The sequence below is a fragment of the Papio anubis genome, chromosome 7 (genome assembly GCF_008728515.1).
Source record: "Papio anubis isolate 15944 chromosome 7, Panubis1.0, whole genome shotgun sequence".
NCBI classification, from domain to species: Eukaryota; Metazoa; Chordata; class Mammalia; order Primates; family Cercopithecidae; genus Papio; species Papio anubis.
In genome coordinates, this window is record NC_044982.1 from 142647266 (window position 1) to 142662488 (window position 15223).

At 39.2% G+C, this 15223-nt stretch overlaps 1 protein-coding gene and 1 long non-coding RNA gene across 6 annotated transcripts in view; one reads left to right on the forward strand and one right to left on the reverse strand.

Moving 5' to 3' along the window:
- Positions 1–831: 831 nt before the first annotated feature.
- CASC4 (cancer susceptibility 4) overlaps positions 832–15223 on the reverse strand; it is a 122094-nt gene continuing 107702 nt past the window's right edge. For 2 of the 4 annotated variants that reach the window (XM_003900864.4, XM_009210064.3), the window contains exons 9-10: positions 13497–13664; positions 832–3275 (exon numbers count right to left, since the gene is read on the reverse strand). In XM_003900864.4, the coding sequence (XP_003900913.1) occupies positions 3205–3275; positions 13497–13664 (239 nt within the window). In that variant the 3' untranslated portion in view covers positions 832–3204. The remainder of the gene's footprint in view (positions 3276–13496; positions 13665–15223) is intronic. The other 2 variants (XM_003900865.4, XM_009210065.3) reach the window with 1 other exon arrangement.
- Positions 2307–13868, forward strand: LOC108586705. Of its 2 annotated transcripts, none has more exons than XR_004185183.1 (4): positions 2307–2395; positions 3172–3277; positions 11163–11273; positions 13612–13868. It is a non-coding gene; the product is annotated as an uncharacterized LOC108586705 (long non-coding RNA). The 2 variants fall into 2 exon arrangements; XR_004185184.1 differs by lacking the exon at positions 13612–13868 and adding an exon at positions 13473–13558.

A 15223-nucleotide genomic window follows, 5' to 3' on the forward strand; every position in this document is an offset into this window, starting at 1 on the left:
AGTAATTGGGATTACAGCCGCACGCCACCATGCCCAGCTAATTTTTGTATTTTTAAGAGAGACAGGGTTTCACCATGTTGGTCAGGCTGGTCTTGAACTCTACCTGGTGATCCGCCCGCCTCGGCCTCCCAAAGTGCTGGGATTACAGGCGTGAGCCACCGTGCCGGGCCAAAACTTTTAATAGCTCTTTAACACTATTTAAAGTTATCTTGTTCATTTATTTACTTGTGTATTGTCTGCCCCCACTTGAATGTACACTCCATGCGAACAGAGACCTTGTCTATCTTATCCACTTATCTTAATACCTAGAACAATGCTGGGCACATAATAGGCATTCAATATTTGTTGAATAAACTAGACCTACAGTAAAGAGCCCTGGTGTAAAAATATTTGGTTTTCAGGCCGGGTATGGCAGCTCATGCCTGTAATCCCAGCACTTTGGGGGGCAAGGCAGGTGGATCACCTGAGGTCAGGAGTTCAAGACCAGCCTGGCCAACATGGTGAAACCCTGTCTCTACCAAAAATACAAAAATTGCCCGGGTGTGGTGGCACGTGACTGTAATCCCAGCTACTTGGGAGGCTGAGGCAGGAGAATTGCTTGAATCTGGGAGACAGAGATTGCAGTGAGCCAAGATGTGCCACTGCACTCCAGCCTGGGCAAGAGAGTGAGACTCTGTTTCAAAAAAAAAAAAAAAGAAAGAAAGAAATATCTGGTTTTTTAGTTTAGCTTAACTTAAAATGAGTGCTAAACTTACTCAGATTTTAGTGTTAAAATGTATTTACTTCATGAATGTGATGTTTGTGTATGTATTAGAATAAGCAACACAGTGAAACAAGTTTAATTTTTAATTTATTAGAACCCAGTAAATGATGATTTTAAAAGCAGAGTTTTCCATCAAATTAACACTTAATTCAGGGCAAAAATACATTTAAAAAACCTAAATCTTAAGGCAGAAGTAAAACATTATAAAAACAGTATGTCTAATAGAGACTGTAAAATGTCAGATTTTTAAGAGATTCACATAGTATTTTATAGCACTAAAATATTAATACAGTCAGAAATATTATCAATTGGTCCAAGATTTGTTTATAAAATGTCTACACTGCTAATTGAAGAAATGTTGCTGTATAAGTAATACCTACAATACAGCCAACCAAGTGATTGTTTTTATGATAAAAGAACTAAGGCAGGTAATTGCATGGTTTCCATTTGTAAAGCTTTTGCAGTATTAAATATAAAGTATTACTAGGGGTATTTTTTGATTCATCTCCCTACCCTAATGTCCCCAAAATGTACATCACTTCCCTTTAACTCTTATTTTAAAAATTCTATGAACCACCATACCTATTCATTGTAGGCCTGACCCTATAAAGGCATGAATTGTTTAATTTGACATGGTGGAAAAACAATTTTAGTAAACCACTACATCTTTTCCTAGTCATTGAGCAATTTCAAACAGAAGTCTTAAGAATTTTTGCACCTCAACAAGTGAACAACCTGTTTCTTTACCACTATAAGTTTGAATTTTGACTAGAATCTGTTAGCACACAGGGGAAAACACATTTCATGTTTATGTGCAATTAACAGTAGCCCTTCTGAAAAACAGGGTTAACAATCTTAAATTTCCCCTTGTGATCAAAACCTTTTGATCAAAAATTACTTTTGTTTTTAGGGAGCAGGATAAGATTTAAAAGTGCTTTAAATCAGAAACAAGGATTGGCTAGTTTACACATTCCACTGAATAGTGTCAAAAAAGATAAATGCATTTAAAATAATTTGTAAGTCCAGCAAATATAAGCTTGATGGGTTCTTAACTAACATATTAAGTAATTACAAAGATTCATTTTTTTACAAACTTTTAAGCTATTTTAATAAAATGGCTATAGACCTCACTGTACTTCTATTTATCTGTGCATTAATAAAAACCTGTTAAAATTCCTTATTTAGTACTTCTGAAAAAGTCTAGTCAAATAAGATCACTAAAATTACCAGAAAAGCTTTGAAATACTGATTGCAGATTCATTTCAAAGTAGATTTAACCCCTTTCAGGATCTGGTGTTTAAATCATGAATGTCTTCACCAACTTCAACTCTGAAAATATAAAAATTTTAGCCAGTTCTGGCTATAGTTAAATAGTACTGGTATTACTTGAAAAAATAAAAATTAAAACTATATTGTCAATCATGCATTCCACAATTTCAAGAATTAAGATATAACTCATAAATATTGTTATGTCTTTGCAGGTTATCTCAACTTCCATCAGGCCTCAGCTGAAGGCTCATCTGCCAAAACACGTCAGCACTCTTGTAAAATAAAAGGAGTAGGGAGGTGACTTTGTATACATACTGTCCAGTGTTTGGCTTCCAGTTTTCCTCTTGTGTGTAACTATTCTAGGTATGACTCCTTGAGAATGAAATGAGGGGTAGATAGAATAGAACAGCTGTTGGGCTAACAAGAATTAGTGTGCAGACTGGGCGCAGTGGCTCACACCTGTACTCCCAGCACTTTGGGAGGCCAAGGCAGGAGGATCACCTGAGGTCAGGAGTTCAAGACCAGCCTGGCCAACATGGTGAAACCCGTCTCTATTAAATATACAATTATTAGCTCTCTATTAAAATACAAAAATTAGCTGGGTATGGTGGCGAGTGCCTGTAATCCCAGCTACTTGGGAGGCTAAGGCAGGAGAATTGCCTGAACCCAGGAGGTGGAATGGAGGTTGCAGTGGGCCAAGATTGTGCCATTGCACTCCAGCCTGGGAAACAAGACTAAAACTCTGTCTCAAAAAAAAAAAAAAAAAAAAAATTAGTGTATAAAAAGTTTTCTGCTGAATATCTGTTCTGTTCCTACTGTGGTTATGCTATGCCACATATAACTTGTACAACCATTTTGTCCTGTTTATCTATTTGTGGAAATAAGTCGGCTCAATAAAATGTGAAATATACATTAGTTTGCTTTAGATGCAAAGATTAGCTGTTTTTGGCTTAACTGTATCATAACCAAAAAAGTCTATACCTTGATAATACAATATGAAAAAGTTCACATATGTACATGGGTACATTCCTTCATTAAAGTTTTTCCTTAATTCTATCTCAATGTATCTTTACAACTGATACAACTCATCTTTACAACAAAAGTCAAAAAGGACAAAGTAGAATGATTTCATTTTACAGCACTTTAGGTTTTCTGAAGCGTTCCTTTAGGACTTAAAGGACATCATTGAAATGTTGCTTTCCATAGTCGGCAGGATCCATTTGAAGCTCTCGTTCTTCATCATCTGTAAGTAAAATAATTTTGTATCAACATATTATTTTTTAAATCACTGCAGAAATCCAATTAATGTCTCAGTTTTTCTCAGCCTTAAAGTAGTTTCCTGCTTGTTATTTTATACCTGGTACAAATAGTGTTCTATTTCTTAGCTGCTTGGCTAAAGAGTGAAAAGTATGTGGAACTATTTTGCAAGATTAATTTTAACAAATCTTTAAAAAATAGACATAGATGACAGACAAGCAGAGATAGAGCCAGATAGACATAGCTAGCAAAACTTTAGGAACCCACAAATATTGAGAAGTTAATATTTTTATATAAATATAGTCCTTTTTTTTTTTTTTTTTTTTGAGACAGACTTTCACTCCGTTGCCTAGGCTGGAGTGCAGTGGTGCGATCTTGGCTGACTGCAACCTCTGTCTCCCAGGATGAAGCGATTCTCCTACCTCAGCCTCCCAAGTAGTTGGGACTACAGGCACCTGTTCACCATGCCTGGCTAATTTTTGTATATTTAGTAGAGATGGGGTTTTACCATCTTGGCCAGGCTGGTCTTGAACTCCTCACCTCAGATGATCTGCCCACCTTGGCCTCCTAAAGTGCTGGGATTACAGGCGTTGAGTCACAGTGCCCAGCCTAAATATATTATTTCTATATAGATGATAATTAGTTCTTTAAATTAAAGCTTTGGTAGAAACATTTCTGTACACGTTTTCAGGCTTTTAAAAATCAATTTTTTTCCTAATTATAAAAGTATCCAATATTAGTATTATAAAAATTATAAAAAATAGAAAAATAAAAGTCACTTATAATCCCAACATTTAACATTTTAGTGAATTTCTTTGCCTCTCTGCAAATAGCTTACTTTTGGCTTCCTAAATGGAGTATAACAACCAAAATTTAACTTTTTCTTAATTAAACAGAAAAAAAAAAGATTACTGTTAATAAAATCCTCAAAGCCTCTTTGAGTAGCTATATTAAATTACTCCAAGTAGTGCTATGGAGTTTGATTTATTTGGCTATTACAGATTTTTCTGGTTCTTTCTTGGCTATGAGTTGTCACTTTGCCTTGTTGTCAGTTTACCTGCCAATAGCAATCCTTCTTTTCTAATTTTGTTGCAAATTACAGGTCTTGAAATGAGACTGCTCAAGAGTTGTGTTCGTTTGTTTGAGACAGAATATTGCTCTGTTGGCCAGGCTCAAGTGTAGTGGTGTTATCATGGCTCACTTGCAGCCTCGACCTCCCGGCCTCAAGTAATCCTCCCACCTCAACCTCCCAGGTAGCTGGGACCACAGGTGCACGCCACCACACATGGCTACATTTTGTATTTTTTGTAAAGACAGGATTTTGCCCTGTTGCCCAGGCTGGTCTGGAACTCCTGGGCTCAAGTGATCCACCGGCCTCAGCCAAGATTATTAAAATTATATTAGAACAAGAATGAAAAGTATTTTGATCAGAGCCTTGGAGAGTTCCTTTGGAGTACTTGGCTTTTTTTTTTTTTTTTTTTTTTTTGGCTGGGACTATAGGCGCCCGCCACTGCACCCAGCTAATTTTTGTATTTTTAGTAGAGATGGGGTTTCACCATGGATTTTTATGATATCTTTTGGCTTCTCTGCAGACTTAAAAAATCACTTTTCTTACATTCTGGTTCACAGATACTATTACCCAATAGCTTAATTTTTGTTAATATAATTTAAATGAAGTTATACACTGGAATCTAAATTCATATGTATACTATAGTTTTCTGAAAACTATTACTTTAGGTATGAGAGGTTTTAACACTCTAAAACTTTCTTCTTTCAAAAATGACAAACAGGCCGGGCATGGTTGTGCAAGCTCGCAATCCCATCATTTTGGGAGGCAGAGGCAGGCAGATCACTTGAGCTCAGGAGTTCGAGACCAGACTGGGCAACATGCTGAAACCCAGTCTCTACTAAAAATTCAAAATTTAGCAAGGCATGGTTGTGTATACCTGTAGTCCCAGCTACTCAGGAGACTGAGGTAGGAGGATTGCTTGAGCCTAGGAGGTAGAGGTTGCAGTAAGCAGAGATGACACCACTGTACTCCAGCCTGGGTAACAGAGCTAAATCCTATCTCCAAAAAAAAAAAAAAAAAAAAAGTCAAACAAACCAACTTTATTTTTCAACAACTTTCCTGTTAAATTTATAGAAATTTTCATTTCTAGAATTTCGGACAACCATTTTCCACTTTTTTTTTTTTTTTTTTTTTTTTGAGACAGGGTCTCACTCCCATCACTCAGATTGGAGTACAGTGGCACAATCTCAGCTCACTGCAGCCTTGACCTCCCAGGGCTCAAGGGATCCTCCCACCTCAACTTTCTGAGTAGCTGGGACTATGGGCACACACCACCATGCCCGGCTAATTTTTCCATTTTTTTTATGGAGACAGGGTTTCACCATGTTGTCCAGGCTGGTCTTTAACTCCAGGGTTCAAGCAATCTGCCCACCTTAGCTTCCCAAAGTGCTGGGATTACAGCTGTGACCACTGCATCCAGACTACCCCATATTCTTAACAAATGATCTATCTTTAAATAGTACACTTGATCTCAGCCAAAAGCCCGAGAAGCGATATCTTTAAATAGTATAATCCACTAGGTATGATAATCTCAAATCTGTCTTAATATGTGTTAAAGCCTGAAATTATATCAATTTTCACACTTTTACTTTATATACATGCTAATCAATTTCTTATCAAAAAACTCTTTACTTAAAAAGAATTTTTTTTTTTTTGAGACGGAGTCTCCCTGTGTCGCCCAGGCTGGAGTGCAGTGGCATGATCTTGGCTCACTGCAAGCTCCACCTCCCAGGTTCACGCCCTTCTCCTGCCTCAGCCTCCTGAGTAGCTGGGACTACAGGCACCCGCCACCACGCCCAGCTATTTTTTTTGTCTTTTTTTAGTAGAGATAGGGTTTCACCGTGTTAGCCAGGATGGTCTCAAACTCCTGACCTGGTGATCCACCCGCCTCAGCCTCCCAAAGTGCTGGGATTACAGGCGTGAGCCACCACGCCCAGCCTATCTTTGTTTTCAGAAGGGAAAATAATCATGGGCACCTCTCCAGAAAGCTCTCCTTAGGATCCACATTATAGAATCTCACCTTATGGCTATAAACACATCTTTTAGGACTTTAATATAACAATTAAATTAAGACTTAATCATCATGGAGCAGTGGATAATTTTCGAGAAATGTAATAGGAAAGTTATTGAAAGGAAAAGGTGTCTTTACTTTTTGGAATTTTTTTTTTTTTTTTTTTGAAACGAAGTCTCACTCTGTTGCCCAGGCTGGAATGCAGTAGCACAAATTTGGCTCATTGCAACCTGCACCTCCCGGGTTCAAGCAATTCTCCTGCCTCAGCCTCTTGAATAGCTGGGATTACAGGCATGCACCACCATGCCCGGATAACTTTTGTATTTTTCTTTTTTAGTAGAGACGAGGTTACACCAATGGTTAGGCTGGTCTCGAACTCCTGACCTCGTGATACACCTGCCTCGGGCTCCCAAAGTGCTGGTATTACAGGCCTCACATGAGGCACAGCGCCCGGCTTTTTCTTTTTCTTTTTTTTTGAGAGGGAGTCTTGCTGTTGTGGCCCAGGCTGGAGTGCAATGGCGAGATCTCGGCTCACTGCAACCTCCGCCTCCCAGGTTCTAGCAATTCCCCTGCCTCAGCCTCCCGAGTTGCTGAGATTACAGGTGCCCCCCCACCCCCACCACGCCCAGCTAATTTTTTTGTGTGTGTTTTAGTAGAAGCAGGGTTTCACCATGTTGGCCAGACTGGTCTCGAACTCCTGACCTCAGGAGATCCACCTGCCTCGGCCTCCCAAAGTGCTAGATTACAGGCATGAGCCACCACGCCCAGCCACTTTTGGGGCTTTTTTTTGAGACAGAGTCTTGCTCTGTCGCCCAAACTGGAGTGCAGTGGCGCAATCTTGGCTCACTGCAAGCTCCGCCTCCCGGGTTCACACCATTCAGTGTAATATTTTTAGTGTTATATTTTAGTGTAATATTTTAGTGTAACACAAAACAGAGATAACACAGTTGTTATCTCTGTTTTCCTGAGAAGATGATTACAGGTCCAAATAATTTTAGGAACTAGATCATGTTTGTTAAGTACATGAGCTGGGAGTAGATTTGTTTTTCTGTTCCTAGACATTTGCTCTTATCCTGATTTCGCTTTTCATTTGTTCACTTAAAAATTCCAAAAAGGGCCAGGCGCGGTGGTTCATACCTGTAATCCCAGCACTTTGGGAGGCCGAGGCGGGCGGATCACACCCTCCCGGCTAACACGGTGAAACCCCATTTCTACTAAAAATATTACAAAATTCAGCCGGGAGTGGTGGCGGGAGCCTGTAGTCCCAGCTACTGGGGAGGCTGAGGCAAACAAACAAACAAAATCCCAAAAAGGCCGGGCGCAGTGGCTCACGCCTATAATCCCAGCACTTTGGAAGGCCGAGGTGGGCGGATCACGAGGTCAGGAGATCAAGACCATCCTGGCTAACAAGGTGAAACCCCATCTCTACTAAAAATACAAAAAATTAGCTGGGTATAGTGGCGGGCGCCTGTAGTCCCAGCTACTCGGGGGGCTGAGGCAGGAGAATGGCATGAACCCAGGAGGCAGAGGTTGCAGTGAGCCAAGATTGCGCCACTGCACTCCAGCCTGGGCGACAGAGCAAGACCCCGTCTCAAAACACAAAAACAAACAAACAAGCAGTAGTACGTGATTATGAAATCACCTAACCAAATCTAATGTAGAATAACAGATAACCACTAAATATAAGAACTAGTATTTTAGTTCATTTTAAGAAGCAGCAAAATATTATATAGTTCATCAAGGTAAAATGAATATTAAAGGAAATATTTTAAAGACATCCATAATTTATTAAATAATTCCTAAATTCCCTCTGAAGTCAAGAAAGGCTACCTCCATTAAAGAAAGTGTACCATGGCTGGGTGTGGTTTCTCACGCCTGTAATCCCAGCACTTTGGGAAGCTGAGGTGGGCAGATCATGAAGTCAGGAGTTCAAGATCAGCCTGGCCAAAGAGACCAGCCTGGCCAACATGGTGAAACCCTGTCTCTAGTAAAAATACAAAAATTAGCTGGACATGGTGGCTGACGCCTGCAATTCCAGCTACTCAGGAGGCTGAGGCAAGAGAATTGCTTCAACCTGGGAGGGGGAGGTTGCAGTGAGTTGAGATCACACCATTGTACTCCAGCCTGGGTGACAAAATAAAAAAAAAAAAGAAAGCTCTATCGCCTGGGTGCAGTGGCTCACGCCTGTGATCCCAACACTTTGGGAGCCTGAGGCAAGTGGATAGCTTGAGCTCAGGAGTTTGAAACTAGCCTGGGCAACATACCAAGACCCCATCTTAGAAAATTTAAAAAATTTAAAAAAAAAAAGCAAGAACTTGGAGCAAAAAGGCAAAAAGCCAGTGAGGAGCCAGGTGCAGTGGCTCATGCCTATAATCCCAGCACTTTGGGAGACCAAGGTGGCCTGATTGCTTGAGACCAGGAGTTTAAGACCAGCCTGGGAAACATGGGAAACACGGCTAAACCCTGCCACTACAAAAAATACAAAAAACTAGCCAGCCATGGTGGTGTGTGCCTGTAGTCCCAGATGCTCAGGAGACTGAGGTGGGAGGATCACTTGACCCCAAGAGGTTGAGGCTGCAGTGAGCCATGATCATGTCACTGCACTCCAGCCTGGGTGACAGAGGGAGACCCTGTCTAAAAAAATAAAATAAAATAAAATAAAAATATATATATATATAAAAAATAGAAATATATTATAAATATATAGTAGAAATATATTATACATGTATGATATATAATATAAATATATAACCATTTATATATCTATATAAATATAAATATGCAAACACATTTTTATTAAAATATATAAGAATGTATATTTTATATAAATATTTATATATAGTTTATATGTATAATTATATATATAAATAATTGTAAACACAGGAAAACTAGGCCTCACTTAATTCTACAAAACACTCTACAAGTAGTGCTGACCCCAATGATTAATAATGTAATGAACAGGTATCAGAGATAAGGCTGGAATGCTTCAGCTCCCTACTGGCAGATATGCTGCCAAAGCCTCAATTCATAATATACAGTTTTGGAGACCAAAGCCAGAGTATACTTAGGTGAAGCCAGAATCTTATCCTGCAGCTGGAATCTCTAATCCTAGGGACCTCACAACTTAAGAAACTACTCCTACTACTAGAGAGCAGAGAAGAGCCCCTATCAATAGAACATTAAGTGTGTGCTTCATTTTTTGTTATCTTTCGCTGTAGAGTCACAATGGTGGCAATAAAGTTTCTACCTTCTTTCATGTATTTGGGAATAGATCTGTTTCAGACATCCTGAAATCTGAAACATATTTTCTAATAATACTTGTGTTATATATATAGTGATTCCAACTTGAATGTGGCCACAGAATTTTAAAGCTGAGAAAGATCATGTATTCTAATTCAGCAGTCTTCATACAGATGAAGAAATTGTGGCCCAGAGAGTTTAAGTGACTTGAAAAGCAATACACAGACTATCTCTTGATTCTAGACTAGTTTTTTTTCTTTCTTTCTTTCTTTTTTTGAGACAGAGTCTCATTCTGTTACCTAGGCTGGAGTGCAATGGTGCGATCTTGGCTTACCACACCTCTGCCTCCCGGGTTCAAGCAATTCTCCTGCCTCAGCCTCCTGAGTAGCTGGGACTACAGGCACCTGCCACCACGCCCAGCTAATTTTTGTATTTTTTAGTAGAGATGTTGGCCAGGCTGGTCTTGAACTCCTGACCTCAGGTGATCCGCCCGCCTTGGCCTCCCAAAGTGCTGGAATCACAGGTGTGAGCCACTGTGCCTGGCCGACTAATGTTTTTTTCTACTCTATGTTCTGCCTGCTTTGGCTACAAGTGCAAACCGTACTGGGAACGCAACCATTATTTCCACATTGGCACAGTAATGAACACTTGGAATCCAATTTGTTGATAAATTAGGGAACAGCCATAATTACCTCTCCCTACTTTTTGGACAGTCAATAATATACCTAAAGAATCCCTGGATGGCCAGGTGTGGTGGCTCATGCCTGTAATCCCAGCACTTTGGGAGGCTGGGGCAGGTGGATCACTTGAGGTCAGGAGTTCAAACCAGCCTGGCCAACATGGTGAAACCCCATTTCTACTAAAAATACAAAACTTAGATGGACATGGTGGTGCACGGCTGTAGTCCCAGCTATTTGGGAGGCTGAGGCAAGAGAATTGCTTGAACCCTGGAAGCAGAGGTTGCAGTGAGCTGAGATTGCACCACTGCACTCCAGACTGGATGACATGAGAGACTGTCTCAAAAAAAAAAAAAAAAAAAATCAACTCTACAACAGGAAGATTCAGCTTCAGCCTGGGTGACAGAGCAAGACTCCATCTCAATTAAAAAAAAAGAATCCCTGGAAACATGTTAACAATTATTTAGGCCAGGCGCGGTGGCTCAAGCCTGTAATCCCAGCACTTTGGGAGGCCCAGGCGGGCGGATCACGAGGTCAGGAGATCGAGACCATCCTGGCTAACATGGTGAAACCCCGTCTCTACTAAAAATACAAAAAACTAGCCGGGCGAGGTGGTGGGCACTTGTAGTCCCAGCTACTCGGGAGGCTGAGGCAGGAGAATGGCGTAAACCCAGGAGGCGGAGCTTGCAGTGAGCCGAGATTGCGCCACTGCACTCCAGCCTGGGTGACAGAGCGAGACTCCGTCTCAAAAAAACAAACAAACAAACAAACAAACAAAAACCAATTATTTAAGTCTCCTCAGTATTCCTTACTTAGCCCTCTTTATTTGTTGGAGCTGATGTTCCTGCATCTTTTTGTTCTTGGTCCCCTTTATAGGTGCCCTATCCTGCCACTATCATCTAGAGAATGCCAGAATGAGACAAGAAATGGTAAATGGCAACACTCAGTTCCAGTAAGATTAACTTGCAAACAGGGAAATCCAAAAAGGTAACAACCCCTTCTCTACTTCACTGAGGACATCATCTTTTGTCATTTCTTCAATCCTTAGAATCTATTTTCTTGTGAAAGGAATGGGAGGACAACATGAGGGTCTTGGGGACTTGAAGTAGAAGGTGGCAGTGAGAATCAGGGGAGGAAGAAGGACAAGAGTACAAGAGAGGGAGAGAGAAGGCACTGAAAATAAATTTACGTACAATAGATTGAAACCCATACAAATATTAAATCAAAATTTTGTGACAATTATCAACTTTAAGATAGACAAAATATAAGAAATGACTGAAAACAAAGACTGAGATAAACCATTATAATAAAAATCTCAAAATTATCCAATGAGATGAAAAAGCCTTTAAAAAAATTAGAGAATATTGAAAGTGTAAACCAAGCAGCTTGTAAGACCAGAAGTTAAAGAGTTATTACCCTAGTCACAGTTATAAGAATAAAAGCTCAATGAGAAAAGCATATAATTATCAGTTAATGACAATGTGCAAAGTACTGTGGCGGGTGGGTAATGCGCAAAGTACTGTGGGAGGTGGGCATGAAGGTAGAAAAGGATACAAACAAAATGGAAGGCAAAATAAATAAAAATTCCTGCCCTCCAAGAGCTTACAATCTATTTGCTGATATGATATACATGCATGAAAAAACCTTAAAACATTATAAATAATTGCAAACAAATATAATCCAAACAAATCACAAAAGCAATGAGAAAAAAAAGATAAAATTTATGAAAAAAGGATGAGATTACAGAAAAAGTACATAATATTGTAAGGTTATATGTATATCAATATCAATATTACCAAAAAGTGTTTGAGAAATTCTTATAAATATAACCTTATATAACTCCTAGCACATATTAATCTCTTTTCTATCCCCAGTAATCATAATTTTCCTAAACTAAATGAACTATTATAACAGTGCCTAGGTAGAAGTCAGAGTCTCTAGTTTCCCTTTTTTCTACAAACCATATAATTTTGTAGAACAACTACATTTTCTTCTGGGTTTTATAAAAACAATGCTTGTCATAAGCCTAAATAAAAATTTAATTACTTTAAAAACAGGTAAGGAAGAAATCAAGCATGTTATGATGAAAAATTTCCATGCATCACATAAAAATTTAACGTATCACCCACTAAGGTCACAATCAACTTTTACAGAAAAGAGAAATAGCTCCACAAATACTACTAAACAATATAAGCAGGCAGAAAACTGGCCTAAAAACTTGCAAAAGAGAAAAACACTCTGATATGCATGCATGGGTGGGGCTGCATGCACACAGGTAGATTCTGAACTTTCATTAAGTTAAATGCTCAGCAGAAGTAACACAGTGAATAAGAAAAATATGTTGAATCTGTGTAATAAATATAAAACAAATCTTCACACATTGATTGTTAAATATAAATTTTAAGCCTCTCAGAAAAAATTCAAAATTAGCCTTCCTCTGCTGTGTCAGTGGTGAAATAATCTTATCTTCAGTGTGGAGAAGACCGTTCCCTTTGTGACTTTCCTTATAACGAAAAAGCTACCTGGGCAATATTTGTAATGAAATGTCTTTAGATGAGAAATTGGAAAAGTGTATTTTCTAGGAGCATTTGCCTTAGGTAGTCTAGAGTCATTTTAAACAATTTAATTCTAAAATTTCTGAAGATTCTAAGTTTTAAATTGTAGCTGTATCAATAATACACATGATAACCAAATTTTAAAAAATTAAAATAATTTACAGATTTACAAATGCCACTATTATAAAACAGTTTTCAAAATAAAACTGAAAAACTGCACAGAACCTCTTCATATTAATACTGAGGTTGGCTGGGCGCAGTGGTTCACGCCTGTAATCCCAACACTTTGGGAGCCTGAGGTGGGTGGATCACCTGAGGTCAGGAGTTTGAGACCAGCCTGACCAACATAGAGAAACCCCGTCTCTACTGAAAATACAAAATTAGCCAGGCGTGGTGGTGCATGCCTGTAATCCCAGCTACTCAGGAGGCTGAGGCAGGACAATCGCTTGAACCTGGAAGGTGGAGGTTGCAATGAGCCGAGATCACGCCATTGGACTCCAGCCTGGGCAACAAGAGCAAAACTCCATCTCAAAGAAAAAACAAAAAATTTAGGTTACACTGCCACTAATAGGTAGGGAAAATTCTACACAAATTCAACCAAAAAACTTAGAGGTGGGTTTCACGGTTATAGCATGGAGGCCAGGCCCACGCTCACCTTGGACGTCTTCCTCTCCACCATCACCATCTTCTTCCTCATTGTAAGCCAGCTCAGCCTGCTTGTCTGCCTCATACTCACCTACGTTACCATCATCCCCATTATAATCCGCCAGTTTAGAGCCATGCTGCGGATCAACAGGGGATTCATTCTCATCAAAGAATCGGCCTGTGAAGTAGGTAGAGGATTAATTCAAGAGTAAAGAGAGAAGAAAAGAAGGAATCTATACTGAAGGCAGACCAGAAAGTAGACAAGTGAAACCTGGCAACTTTTGGGGTACTGGATATAAAAGGATACATTTTGTGAAAGTTATCCAAGACAAAAGTATGTAAGAGCAAAGACTCTGAAAATACATAACTTCTCTTTAAAAAAGAATTTCTCTTTTGTGTTAATTTTAGTGCTTGCCACTTAAGATTTGAATGATTTCTTAAAGAAATGGGCACCATTTTTAGGAATGTTTTCATAATAACCAATGACTTCTCCAATATAAGTGTGTCTAAATTAACATTTTAGGAGAATACATTATTTTATTACTAGATATAATACATATTTAAAATTTGAAAATCTAGGCCTGGTGCAGTGGCCCACGCTTGTAATCCCAGAACTTTGGGAGGCTGAGGTGGGTGGATCGCTTGAGCTCAAGAGTTTGACACCAGCCTGGGCAACATGGCAAAACCTTTCTCTACAAAAAATACAAAACTTAGCTAGGTATGGTGGCGTACATTTTGGATTTCCGAAAAGGGATGGCAAAGAAAGTAAGCCATCAGAATCCCTAGTGGTTTAAAAAAAAGAAAAAAAAAACAAAAAAACAAAAAAACCTCAAGTAATTCTGGTGTATCTCTTCTCATTTCCTAAGCCAGATTTTTTAAAAAGTCAATGGAATCTTAAGAAAACTGACCTATATCAGGCCATTATATTGTACACATTCATAACCATTAGAAATCAAGAAGACAGGCCTGGTGCAGTGTCTCACACCTGTAATCCCGGCACTATGGAAGGCCAAGGTGGGTGGATCACCTGAGGTCAGTAGTTCGAGAATAGCCTCGCAAACATGGTAAAACCCCATCTCTACTAAAAATACAGAAATTAGCCAGGCTTGGTGGCAGGTGCCTGTAATCCCAGCTACACAAGAGGCTGAGGCAGGAGAATTGCTTGAGTCTGGGAGGCAGAGGCTGCAGTGAGCCGAGATTGTGCCATTGCACTCCAGCCTGGGTGACAAGAGCAAGACTCCATCTCAAAAAAAAAAAAAAAAAAGAAGAAGATAAATAGACATAATACCTACTGTAGAAAACTATTCAACAATTAGACATTGAAAATAAAAAAGTTAGGCACACTAGGATCTGCATTAGAAATGCAAGTACAACTAAAACTATACTTAGACATTAAGTTTAACTTAGCATAAAAGTAGATTTATTTTAATCCATAAAATTAACTTCCTAATAATGCAAGAATTTGAGACTTAGAAATTTAACAACTTTCTGTGATAGGTCTAAATTTTTAAAAATATATTTCAAAAATTTACATTGCAGGCTGGGTGCAGTGGCGTATGCCTGTCATAGCAGTACTTTGGGAGGCCAAGGTGGGAGGATTGCTTAAGCCCAGGAGTTCGAGACCAGCCTGGGTAACATAGTGAGATCCATCTCTACAAAAAATACAAAAATTAGCTGGGTATGGTGGTCCACACCTATAGTCTCAGCTACTCAGGAGGCTAAGGTAGGAGGACTGCT